Source organism: Balaenoptera acutorostrata, chromosome 10 (assembly GCF_949987535.1).
Source record: "Balaenoptera acutorostrata chromosome 10, mBalAcu1.1, whole genome shotgun sequence".
Classification (NCBI taxonomy): domain Eukaryota; kingdom Metazoa; phylum Chordata; class Mammalia; order Artiodactyla; family Balaenopteridae; genus Balaenoptera; species Balaenoptera acutorostrata.
Genome location: NC_080073.1, coordinates 77,897,200 through 77,910,466, shown reverse-complemented (window position 1 = coordinate 77,910,466; position 13,267 = coordinate 77,897,200). Strand labels below are relative to the sequence as shown.

At 40.5% G+C, this 13,267-nt stretch overlaps 1 protein-coding gene across 3 annotated transcripts in view; it reads left to right on the top strand.

Annotated features, from left to right (window-relative positions):
* Window positions 1-13,035, top strand: part of PLA2G7 (phospholipase A2 group VII) — a 42,347-nt gene extending 29,312 nt beyond the window's left edge. For 2 of the 3 annotated variants that reach the window (XM_057555787.1, XM_057555789.1), the window contains 10 exons: window positions 181-302; window positions 748-892; window positions 2,443-2,536; window positions 5,318-5,386; window positions 5,935-6,061; window positions 6,904-7,017; window positions 8,161-8,252; window positions 9,428-9,598; window positions 11,954-12,102; window positions 12,536-13,035. In XM_057555787.1, coding sequence (XP_057411770.1) covers window positions 181-302; window positions 748-892; window positions 2,443-2,536; window positions 5,318-5,386; window positions 5,935-6,061; window positions 6,904-7,017; window positions 8,161-8,252; window positions 9,428-9,598; window positions 11,954-12,102; window positions 12,536-12,678 — 1,226 coding nt within the window. In that variant the 3' untranslated portion in view covers window positions 12,679-13,035. The remainder of the gene's footprint in view (window positions 1-180; window positions 303-747; window positions 893-2,442; window positions 2,537-5,317; window positions 5,387-5,934; window positions 6,062-6,903; window positions 7,018-8,160; window positions 8,253-9,427; window positions 9,599-11,953; window positions 12,103-12,535) is intronic. The other variant, XM_057555788.1, reaches the window with a different exon arrangement.
* Window positions 13,036-13,267: the final 232 nt, after the last annotated feature.

Sequence of the window (13,267 nt, the reverse complement as noted above, 5' to 3'; positions counted from 1 at the left end):
TCCCCACACAGTACTTCGCATACAGCAGGCCCTCAATAATTATTTGTGTATTTTACTAATTAGTAAAGAAATGGAGGCAGGAAACTATGGGTAGTCACTTGATTCCCTTGGAGTTTCTTTGTGTAATAAAGTCTGGGGTGTAATGGCTGACAAGTGAAATAATATTGACCTGTTTTCCAGCGCGGGTCAATAAACTACAAGCTCTGATGGCTGCTGCAAGGTTTGGCCAAACTAAAATCCCCAGAGGAAATGGATCTTATTCCGTCGGTTGTACAGACTTGATGTTCGATTACACGAATAAGGTAATGATTTGATTAATACCACTTATCCTTATATTCTAATATTGACTGTGGCTATGGCCCATGAGAAGGTTTTGAAACCTGACCTTGCCCTCACCTGAGAAAGACTCATTTTGCCATTTGTATGGTTTCCTGGGAAACCTTTGGCTGTTTAATTCATTCCCCAATTCGTTGCTCTCATCGGATTAACTATAAACTCTTTTTTTCCCCTTCTTTGATGGCTGAAACCAGGCTGCTCATACTTTCTTTTCACTCAAAAAGCATACTGTTGTTCTGTTTCTCTTCCTTTTGACTGCATTCAATCACCACGGCAACTTAAAAAGCTCTCTGGACCTCTTGTGCACAATAGAAGTATTTGGGTCCCCACTAATTAAATATGCAAAATAGCTGTTAGAACATGTTTCAGAAGCAACTTGACTAAAAGTACATTAACTTCTTTCCTCTACAGGGAACCTTCTTGCGTTTGTATTATCCATCCCAAGATGACAATCACTCTGACACCCTTTGGATCCCAAACAAAGAATATTTTTTTGGTCTTGGTAAATTTCTCGGAACACACTGGCTTATGGGCAAAATTTTGAGCTTATTCTTTGGTAAGATTTGTGTTGATTCTGCTTTTAGGCTCTAGAATATAAGAAAAGCTTGAAAATAGCAGGAGTTTCAGGCAGTTAAAGACCAAAGTGGATTGTCTCCAGTCCAGACATCTCCTAAGATGACAAAGTATTTCTTAAAAGGCCAGGTAACTGTCAGAGAATCAAGGGTTCTCGTTTTGTCTATTCTGAATATGATGGGGTGCGTGGAGGGAGTGAAGGTATCAGACTTTCAGACTGGCTCTAACATCTCTCTATGGCTGGCCTGATTTTTGCTTCTTACATGTTCTTGGAGGCAATCATGTGGTGAGAACAGCAGCTGGGCTGATGTGACTACTACGTTCTATGCTCTGCGCTAAAGTGCTTTCTACAGTTGGGCAAAGAGACAAAGAAAATAGAAGCCGCCATAACTCTCCAGATCCTAAACAAAGGAGTGAAAGCTAATTTCTTACATGTCATAAATGAGGAAACTACTCTCATTCCCATCACCGACCCCCAAGCGACCAGCCTCTCTCACTAAGACAATCCGATGTGCATTCATCACTTAATATGTCTATATTTCACTAATATTGAGTTGTCCTTCCTTATCTGTTTGACCAGACACTACTGTTGGGCTGGTGTTAACCATGTCTTCAATTTTCCCCCTCAAAACTACCTACAACTTTTGGCATTCATTTTAAACATCTCGTTGGAGTTTTCTTAAGAATCACTTTATAAGGGAAATGATGAAAATATTATCACTATGCATCTTTATGATGCTGAATAACTTATAAGTCACTTCCATAGCAATCATCACATTCAGTCTTCATGACCACATCTCCATTGTATTGATGAGAAAGTGAAACACAAATAATTGATGATAATGATGACAAGTGAGAAGTGAAGGAAGAAGAGACAACATCTTCTATTTTTTTGAGCCCTTTACTATGTGACTGGATAGGTGTGCTTTACATTTTCCTACTTAAATATGACTCTGACAAAACCCCCATGAGATAGATATCATTTCCCTCATTTTATAGGAGTCTGAGGCTCAGAGAGTTCTCTTGACTTGCCCAGGGTCAGTAGCTAGTAAGTGGCAGAGCTTTATCCAAAGCCACATCTAAGCGTGCAGTCAAAGGTCTCTCCACCTTTCTCTTGACTTTGATCAAGTTAGAATGAGAAGAGTCTCTGATCTGAAGATTCTGGATCTCAGTGTAATATTCCTGAGGTTTACTGGTAGTTTAGTTTCAGAACATTCCCTCTGAAGTTTTGCCCAAACCTGGGATTAATCATAAGGAACAGCCTTCCCGAATACACCTCTAAGTAGGAAAATGTCTCACCTCAAGTTCAGAGCTGGCAGTGAGAACTGATAATGATCCTGTGGTCCTAGGAAAAACACATAGTTCAGGCCCTTGGTTGGTGGTATCTAGTAGGAGACTTTTTTAATGAATTTACTATTAATGCATAAACATAAATTCCATGGGTCAGAATTTTATACTAAGGAGATATGTTAAATTAACTAGCAACACTCAAGTCAGAAAAAACACTAATTACAGTCTCCCACTGCTGTCTAGGTTCAATGACAACTCCTGCAGCCTGGAATTCCCCTCTGAGGACTGGGGAAAAATATCCACTAATTATTTTTTCTCATGGTCTTGGAGCATTCAGGTAAAGTTTCAGAGGTTGAACGACTTTAGCCTCTAGGGACAAATGACTGAATGCAGTTTTCCCCCAGAAGAGGGACAGCAGATTTTGGAGTGTCAGGCTGTCCCCTGTCCTGGAGGACTTGGCGTTCCTCAAGAATTAGCTGGAATCTGTTGATCGGTCCTATAGCCCTGTTTTTTCCTGCCTCCAGCCCATGGAGACCAGCTTCACAACAGAGGAGACAGGCTGTCGCATTTTGGGTTGGTGTCCTTCTATATTATAGTATTTACACTCTCAACATCATTCATTGTATTAGTTCAGGTCCTCCGAGAAACAGCCACCATGATTAGATTAGCGGTGAAAGACATGTATGACAAAATGCCCACGAAGGATAGAAGGGAAGGAGCGGAAGCAGAAAAGATGGGGAGAGCTTTCAGATCATGATGCAGGCTGGACACTTGGGAAGGAGATGGGAGACAGAAGGACTGGATATGGAGCGTCTCGAGACTGCAGCACGATCCTAAGAAAGATTGGGCCAGGCCGATGGAGGGAGTGCTTGACCAACAACTGCCCCTCAGAGGATCTCTGCACCTCACAGGAAAGGACCTGCGCTAAACCCACACCATGTCCAGTCACTGGGACCAACCCACAGGAAGCCTAGCTTTCACTCGGATCCACAGGGACAGGAGCTGAGAGGGGTCTTTAGTCGACTGTGATCTCTGCGCCATGACGAGTGGCACATTTTCATGGCCACCACACGCCCTCCACGTTCTTCCTACATCTTCTCAACTGCCTCCCCGTCTTGCACCTCAGAGGATTATAAGACTTAGAAGAGTGGCTTTTAGCTGCTAAGAAATTGCGTAGCATCTGCAATAAGAAATTACCGTAGTCCAGCTAGTTATTTGATTCCTTCTAGACCAGTGGTTGGCGTCTCAGAATCTGAGGGCCGGCTCCAGCCTGCTTCCTGCTTCTGTAAATAAGGTTTTATTGCAACTCAGCCACACTCACTCATTTTCCCCATTGTCTCTGCCACTCTTGTGCTACAGCAGCAGAGCTGAGTAGTTGTGGCAAATAGTGTATGGCCCGCAGAGCTGGAAGCAATTACTCTCTGGGTTTTTACAGAAAAGGTTTTGCTGATCCCTGTACTAGATGATTTTCCCATCCTGAGTTGGTCCTGCATTGTCAGGAGTAGAAGACATGGTGCCTACCTCCTTTTGGTTCCTTATGGCCATTTCCTATTGAATACATGATAGGAGAAAAGATTGTGCAGAGCAAAGATGTGGAAGGGATTCTGAATGTAGTTGCTAATTAGCACATGATTCTTTAAGCATCTCACCCTAACCAGCCATTTACATAACAGCTAACGTGTGTTCGGCATTTCCCCTGTTGCAGACATGGTTATAAGCACTGAAACTGTGTAACTTACTTAATCCTTACAGTAACCCGACCAGGTACCGTAATCTTATAACATCACCCTTCTACAGATAAAGCACTAAGGCAGAGAAAACATAAGTGACTTATCCAAGGTAGAGAGCTAATAAGTGAGGGAACCAGGATACAGTCACCTGCAGTGGTCAGAGTGTAGGTCCTGTTCTCTTAAGCATCACATTGTACTGCCTCCCCGCACTATGCATTATCTTATCAAAACCTTATCACTATTCTAAAGCAAAGGCTTTATTATCTATCCCCATTTTACAGATGAGGACAGAAATGCAGTAATGTAATTACCTAAAGTCATAGCTGGTAAGTGGCAGACCCAAGATTAAAACCCAGAACTCTCAGTTTGGGATTGACATGTACACACTGCTCTATTTAAAATGGATAACCGGGGCTTCCCTGGTGGCGCAGTGGTTGAGAATCCGCCTGCCAATGCAGAGGACACGGGTTCGAGCCCTGGTCTAGGAAGATCCCACATGCCACGGAGCTACTAGGCCCGAGAGCCTGCGCGTCTGGAGCCTGTGCTCCGCAACAAGAGAGGTCGTGACAGTGAGAGGCCCGTGCACCACGAAGAAGAATGGCCCCCACTTGCCACAACTAGAGAAAGCCCTCGCACAGAAACGAAGACCCAACACAGCCAAAAATAAATAAATAAATAAATAAATAAATAAATAAATAAAAACTCTTAAACCTTGACTGTAGGACTGACAGGAGCTCTAACTGAATCAGAAAATGCCCTATTCCCACTTGAAAGAAATGTTGTAAATACAAAAATAAAATAAAATAAAAAATAAATAAATAAAATGGATAACCAACAAGGATCTACTGTATAGCACAGGGAACTCTGCTCAATATTATGGAACAGCCTAAACAGGAAAAGTATTTGAAAAAGAATAGATACATGAATATGTATAACTGAACCGCCTTGCTGTACACCTGAAACTCTCACAACATTGTTCATCAACTATACTCGAATATAAAATAAAAAGTTAAAAAACCCCAGAATTCTCAAAGGCAATATTTATAATCACTGCACCAGTGTTTCTCAACCTTGGCACCACTGATGCTTTGGACTGGATAATTTCTTGTGGAATGTAGTCCTGTGCATCATAGGATGGTTTCAGCAGCATCCCTCTATCCACTAGATGCCAGTAACACCCTCCCGCTACTCATGATAATGAAAACCCCTCCAGACATTGTCAAATATCCCCTGAGGGGTAAAATCAGCCCCCTTTGAGAACCACAGCTCTCTGCTTTACCCCAGGGCACTACTGCAGGGGTATAATTACCTCCATATTCCTAGGTTTATTTGTGGACCCCTTGTAATCATGACTGGTAGTTGAATGCTGCCCTCTTTTTGTTTTGAAGGACAATTTATTCTGCTATTGGTATTGACCTGGCATCTCACGGGTTTATAGTTGCTGCCATAGAACACAGGTACGTCACCTGGTATGTGGCTGAGCTCTACCTTTCATAAAGGTTTATGGAAAGTGCTGATAGAATCGTCAACTATGGCTACATGATGAGAAAAAAAGGAGACTGAGTTAGATTGTCAAGTATATAAAAAAATAGCTAACATTTCTAGAATGTTTATTGAGTGCCGTGCTCACAGACCATCTCATTTAATCTTCATAACAATCCTTTAAGACGGTTATCATTACCACTGTTTCAAGGAGGCAGAGAATGAAGCTGAGGAAGGGTAAGTAATTTGCCCCAAACCACACAGCTAGCAAGTGACAGAACTGGGATTTGATTCCAGGAGAGAGTTTTCAACACCGCAGCCACCCAGAATTGTGATGATGGAATGGGTTGTTTACAGGCAACCATGTCTTTTTCTTAGAACTCCCTTGGGAGCTTCTTTGATTTAAAAAAATGTAGAGTGCAAGAAAGGGAGTCAGAAAGAGTCAAGGATGGGGATGAGGAACACAGGTGAGATGAAGGAGAGAAAGAGCAAGCGTAAGTAACTGATTCTGTTTGTATTGTAGAGATGGCTCTGCATCTGCGACTTACTATTTCAAGGACCAGTCTGCTGCAGAAATAGGAAGCAAGACTTGGCTTTATCTTAGAACCCTAAAACGAGGGGAGGAGGAGTTTCCTCTACGAAACGAGCAGGTATGTTGCAGGAAGAAGAGAGGTGGCATGGTGACCAAAAAGCATAGGCGAAGTGATGACATTTGTTCGTTTCATTTTACATATGGCAGACCATGCTCCTAGATGTCCTTAACTTCCCATCCCCAAAAGATCTGTCAGAGGATTCTCTGAGTAATCAAATTCCCTTAATGAAATATATGGATCACAGTAAAAACAAAGACCAACGTAAAAATCCTAGGAGATGACAGTGAATATTCAGAATCCTTTTGCATTAGAACTAAAGACTGCTTTTCACAGAGGTGGTATAGAATAGCGTTGAGTCCAGGCCTCAGAACGCAACTTTCTATATTTGAATCCTGTCACCATCACTTTGCAGTGGAGTGATCTCGGACAAGTTACTTATTCTTTTTGTTTTGTTTCCATGTTTGATCTGTGACGAAATAATGAATTTTAACAGTATCTGTCGCATGGGGCTTTGAGGAAGATCAAGTGAAATAAAGCACATTGCTTTCCACCTCGGTGCCAGGCTTTATAGTGGGTGCTTTTTATATATGTTATTGCATTTAATCCCACCTACATTTCACTGAGGCATTATTATACAATAAATGGAAGTTCAGAGAGGTTAAGTAAATCATCTGAGGTCACACAGTGGGTAAGCAACAGAGTCAGGATTTGGACCAAGCAATAACTACCTATAAAGCTGGTGCCTGGGTCATCATGCTAGGTTGTGTTCTAATCGCTAATCTCAAAGTCATTTCCGGTTGATAAGCAACCACGTATTTTTTCCACCTGCCCCCTCTACACAAGCTTTAAGTGTTACAACTTTTTACTTTGCCATTTCCGTCTTCTAATCATCATCTTAGGTACTGCAACGAGCAAAGGAGTGTTCTCAAGCTCTCAATTTGATTCTGGACATTGATCGTGGGAGACCAGAGAAGAATCTATTAGATTTAGAGTTTGATGTGGAACAGATGAAGGTGAGCTAAAAAAAAGCCATTTTCCCTGGCCTAGACGTCTTTATTGCTCTCATTTTTGTCTGTTTTCCTGCTGTAATACAAGATACAATATGATAAATGGCTGCAACAACAAAAAAAAAGTACCTGCAAAGTATTCCAACAGTGAGGAACACATTAGGTTGAACTACATATGAAATTGCCACCAGCCAGCTTTGATCTACAAAAATGGCAATTTCATATGTTTCAACTTAATACAACCAGTGGAAGTATTGTAATTTCTTGGGCAGTTCCTGCATGTTTTTGAGCTTGATCTGGAAACGCTGGTGAAAAGTTTTAGACAGAATATTGGGGTGGGGTGGAAGGATATCAGAGTGGACCGTGTGAATGAAGATTCAAGCGTGTGTGTGGGGGGTGGAGTGTAGGGAAGGAGAGGGCACTAAGATGTTGGTATGTCCTCCAGACACAGTGAAGCATTTGTGTCCCTCGGCTAGCCACTCTCCTGTCTCCATACCTTTGGACGTGTTGTCCCCTTGGTCTGACACCCTGTCTTCCTGACTCAGTCCTGCTTAATCGTCAACTCAAGTCGGGTATTACCTCGGCCATGAAGCTTTCTTGGGCCTCACTGCCCACCCTGGACTGGGCCAGCTGTCTATCATATGTGCTCCTTGGTACGACCCTACTGCATCTGCATCATGTATCTGTAGCTCCTTCCCTAATAGACTGGGAGCTCATGGAAAATGAACTATAGTGCCTGGCACAGAGCAGGTGCTCAATCAATACTCAGGGAATGAACAAACTAATAAACATGGAGGGGGAAGGGGGAGAAATCAGCAATGATGTTGATGTTTCAAGTGTGGGTGAAGAGGAAGGCCATGAAGTTTACCTCTGAACTCTTAGAAATGTTCAACAACTACGTGTGTGTCTTTGTGTATATATCGGTAAGCATGTATGTATACGTACATATATGTGTATATGTTTAAATATGTGTATGTGGGTGTGTGGGTGCACGTGAATGTATGTATGTGTATGTATTTTTCGTTTCTAAGAAACCAAGGTACTTAACCATGCCTGTGAAAAAATAAGTTTATGATTCACAAAATCACCGCCTATCCTCCGAACAACCTGCAAGATACTGATGAATTCATATCATGCTTTTTCACATAGGACTCTATCGATAGGGATAAAATAGCGGTTATTGGACATTCTTTTGGTGGAACCACAGTTATTCAGAGTCTTAGTGAAGACCAGAGATTCAGGTAAGAGAATGAGTCTCAGTTTTTGGAAGCGGGGGGAGTGATAACACATGTGAGATAGAATTTATCAAATTCTTAGCGAGGAAGCGATCCTTTGGAATTCACATGTCTGTTCTTTTGCCTCCATAAAGTCCTCCATATGAGTTTTCCTAAACAGAAACCATCTACTTCTCTTGCTATTGAAAACTCTTCCCATCTCTCAATATATTTCCACATTATTATTTATCTGCTCAAGGGCTTATTATTTTCATTTGGAAGTTTATCTTTATATATACGTATTATCTGTGACATCATGATTGTAATAATAATATTGTCCTCTTATACTATTTTCTAGACTTCCCCAATAGGTAGGGCATTTTTTAATTAATTTTTTTCATCTTTAAGATGAAGTGTGGGCTAAAATTACATAGTTATGTGGGTGGAAGTCAGGCCCCCAGTCTTCTAACTTGAAGAGATATTTTCTTTCTTGAACCATTTTATCCCAGATTGATGAGATCATGTAGAACCAACCATGTAGAAAGAGGGTAGGATCATTTGTGGAACTTCATCTCACATTTCTTAAAATCTGTTTCAACATAAGGAGATTCTCTTCTTTCCTCCATTTAGCACATAAAATAGAGTGTCCAAAAGGCTAAGAAACATAGGATAACTTACTTTTAAAAAGAAAATTAATTACATTTCATTTGCAAATGATACACTCCATAGGCTTTTCTTCAACACCCAGACACTCTTGCAGGTGAAGCATCTCTAAATATAAAGGAATGGGTCTAACTGTTACTCTGAAAGAGGTATAATGAGTACACGACAGTGTCCAGAAGGACTAGAAACAGGGGCATGTACTGTGTTTTTTCAGATACCCCCCAATTTTGAAGAATTACGGTACTTATAATATTTTAAAATTTATCTTGAAAGATAACAAAAAATGAGTAAAAAATTTTTAAATACTATGTCTTTCTAAAGGTTGCAATTCTTAAATGCCTCCTAAAGAAAATGATTGTATAATTACAAGTTTGCTACCTTATAAAGCTAATCATATCCCTTTCCCACAGTGAAGTATAATACCTCTTCAGCTCAGTGAGATAACCCACAATGATCTGCTGTGGTGTGTGTCTCTGAATCCTTGCATTATTAGAAATTCCTGTATCTGGGCCAGCGTGTAACCGGACTTCTTTGATCAGGTGCGGTATCGCCCTGGATGCATGGATGTTTCCAGTGGGTGGTGACGTATGTTCCAGAATTCCTCAGCCCCTCTTTTTTATCAACTCGGAACGATTCCAATATCCTTCTAATATTATAAAAATGAAAAAATGCTACTTACCTGATAGAGAAAGAAAAATGATTACAATCAGGTAAGTATCAGTAAGTGACTTATTACATCATCTGAAACAGAAACTTGAAACTTGGATAAACAAGCAACAGGTATCATTTGGTTGCTACTCTAGAATTATTCAATTTGTTGTTTAGACTTGGAATAAGGGAGAATATTAGATAATCTCAGTTTCCAAGTGCATTTAGACTTACTCTTTTTAAAATGCAAATTTTTGAGTAGTGTTAATATACTATTAATGTTAATATACTATTAACCATGTTAATATATTATACAGCACGTGCTGATAATTAAAATTTGCATCAGGATACATGCTACTTTTATCTAAATATAAGAGCAAGCCTATACATTTTTAGGGCTGGGATAGGGGGAAGTATTCCATCAGTAAGCTAGGCTAAGAACTCTTTAGAAAAAAAAGTAAGATCATCTGTTGAGACCTGCAGTGTGTTTACCTGTTTGGTAAGTAGATGAATTTATAAATTCTCAAAAGCTGTAATAGGGTCCCTTTAAGGGTCAGCAACATGCTTATATCGTGGATGTGAAAAAGAATTCCCAATAGCGTTTTGAACTCACCATGAGATGTTACAAAGCAAAGACTGAGCTCCTTCCTCTTTTATCTGAAACCTGATTTACTTAGAAGGGCACAGAAGAGGTGGCAAGAAGGAAACACACACAGAAAAGGCAGTAAACACTCCCAGGACAGAGAATGGAGGACTCTTTTCCAATTAAGGTGGTCAGAAAAGGCTGCTTACAAGAAATGGGGGTAGAATTGGGTCTTGAAGGATCAAGAGACATTATTATTATTATTATTATTTTTAAGATTTAATTTAATTTTTATTTTTTTGGCTGCGTTGGGTCTTTGTTGCTGCGTGCGGGCTTTCTCTAGTCGCGGTGAGCGGGGGCTACTCTTCGTTGTGGTGCACAGGCTTCTCATTGCGGTGGCTTCTCTTGTTGCAGAGCACGGGCTCTAGGCACGCGGGCTCAGTAGTTGTGGCTCACGGGGCCCTAGGGCGCAGGCTCAGTAGTTGTGGTGCACAGGCTTAGTTGCTCCACAGCATGTGGGATCTTCCTGGACCAGGGATTGAACCCGTGACCCAGCAATCCCACTACTGGGCATATACCCTGAGAAAACCATAATTAAAAAAGAGTCATGTACCACAATGTCCATTGCAGCTCTGTTTACAATAGCCAGGACATGGAAGCAACCTAAGTGTCCATCGACAGATGAATGGCTAAAGAAGATGTGGCATATATATATATATATATATATATATATATATATATATACACACACACACACAATGGAATATTACTCAGCCATAAAAAGAAACAAAATTGAGTTATTTGTAATGAGGTGGATGGACCTAGAGTATGTCATACAGAATGAAGTAAGTCAGAAAGAGAAAAACAAATACCATATGCTAACACATATATATGGAATCTAAGAAAAAAAAAAAAGGTCATGAAGAACCTAGGGGCAAGACGGGAATAAAGACGCAGACCTACTAGAGAATGGACTTGAGGATATGGGGAGGGGGAAGGGTAAGCTGGGACAAAGTGAGAGAGTGGCATGCACATATATACACTACCAAATGTAAAATAGATAGCTAGTGGGAAGCAGCCGCATAGCACAGGGAGATCAGGGAGATCAGCTCAGTGCTTTGTGACCACCTAGAGGGGTGGGATAGGGAGGGTGGGAGGGAGGGAGTCACAAGAGGGAAGAGATATAGGGATATATGTATATGTATAACTGATTCACTTTGTTATAAAGCAGAAACTAACACACCATTGTAAAGCAATTATACTCCAATAAAGATGTTAAAAAAAAATGGCCGTTCTATTTGATGTTAGGCTGTTGGTGGATTTCAAGTCCATCAATAAGGGATATTTATGAGGTGCTTACAGTTTAAATAATACAAGGCAAAATTTTGTCTGTCTTTTAACCTACTTAATCCAAGGCTTAAATGCAAAGTGTTTTTGCCCAACAGCAAATAGATATCCAGTTAAATGTGGTGGTAAGGGGGCAGGATTCTGGTTCTGAGTTCAGGGACCCTCAACATATAAAACATTCCACCTACACAAATTGAAAGTAATCATGTCCTCTACAAAGCTGGAATCATCTCTTCTAAAACCAAGATGCCAAGCAAGACAGGAATCTTTGCCTTATTGATCTAGAGGGGAGGAAGAATATATACTCTAGGACCCCTAAATGAACAGCTTTGTGACCCTCAAGTACATCTAAGGAGATCAAATCTACAAGTTTTGTTTCCTTGGTTTTCGTAAATAGGCCAACCAGGCCAGCATCTTTCCTGCACGGTAACTACAGAAATAATTTTGTCCAACAAAGTGATTTGTAAATGTCTCCTTTCTCTTTCAGGGGTTCAGTCCATCAGAATTTTGTTGACTTCACTTTTGCAACTGGCAAAATAATCGGCTACATATTCACACTGAAAGGAGAAATAGATTCAAATGTAGCCATGGGTCTTAGCAACAAAGCTTCGTTAGCATTCTTGCAAAAGCATTTAGGTAAGAAAGGGATCTTCTTTCCTGACATAAACCAGATGATTCTCAGGAAAAAACTGTCTAAACTGTGCATGAGTCCCGTTTTGACTGTTCCCAGTTGGTTTACAATGGAACACTGCAGTCAGTCCATTTGAAAACAATTTAATTTTGCTGCTTTGCATACTATGCATCATAGGCAGCAAGCGTACCTACTAGAGCTGATAGTCTTTCTGTGAAGCCTGGGGCAGATTTCCAAGCAGAGGATTCGGACAGCATAGTGCCTCAATCCCATCTGTCATTCAGATGTTACAGCCACGCAGAGCTCACACAGAGCACCTTGCCTCCATAACGGTGACGCAGTGTGGGTCGTTTGTGAGACTAGGGTGCCACCTAGAGGCACTGAACTGTTTAACACTTTCCAAAGTTGAATATGTTTAGTGACATTTGTATTTTACAGGACTTCAGAAAGATTTTGATCAGTGGGATTCTTTAATTGAAGGGGAAGATGACAATCTTATTCCAGGAACTAACATTGACACAACCAACCACCATGCCACCCTGCAGAACTCTACAGGAATACAGAAGCCGAATTCAGACTAAAAGAACTTTTTAAAAAGTCTTGTTTAAAAACTGTCTAAAAGTGTGTGTGTGTGTGTATGATTTTAATGTATTTTCTCAAATAACTCATATTTGAAAATGTAGGCTATACCACAATAGTGATTGAAGCTTGGATTAAGATTTTTTTCCTTTAAATGTAAAGAAAGACTGCTACATATAAAAATCATACCAGCCTAAATTTTAGTTTTACTAAAGTGATCCTTTCTCGGTGTCACAATAAAAAACTGATTTTACATTACCTTAATGGACAAGTGTATTAAAACAGGCCTCATGCCATTGAAAATGTGTTACAATGACCTAACACTCCCTAAAAACATAATAAAAACAGATTTTCTTGCCTCTTTTTTTTTCTATTATAAGCAGTAGAATTGAGTTTTAGCAACATGGTCTTCTGGGTGGGATTTGATAGCGCTTCCCTTTGACCTTGGGTCATGGTAAGAGAAATCAGACCAAGCGGATAATATAGCCATTGCTTTACCGTGGGATGGGTGCGACTGCACAATTTCAATATAATGACTAAACAGGGAATGGATGGGGGTAAGAATATCGGTGACAAAGCAAAGGCAGCAGA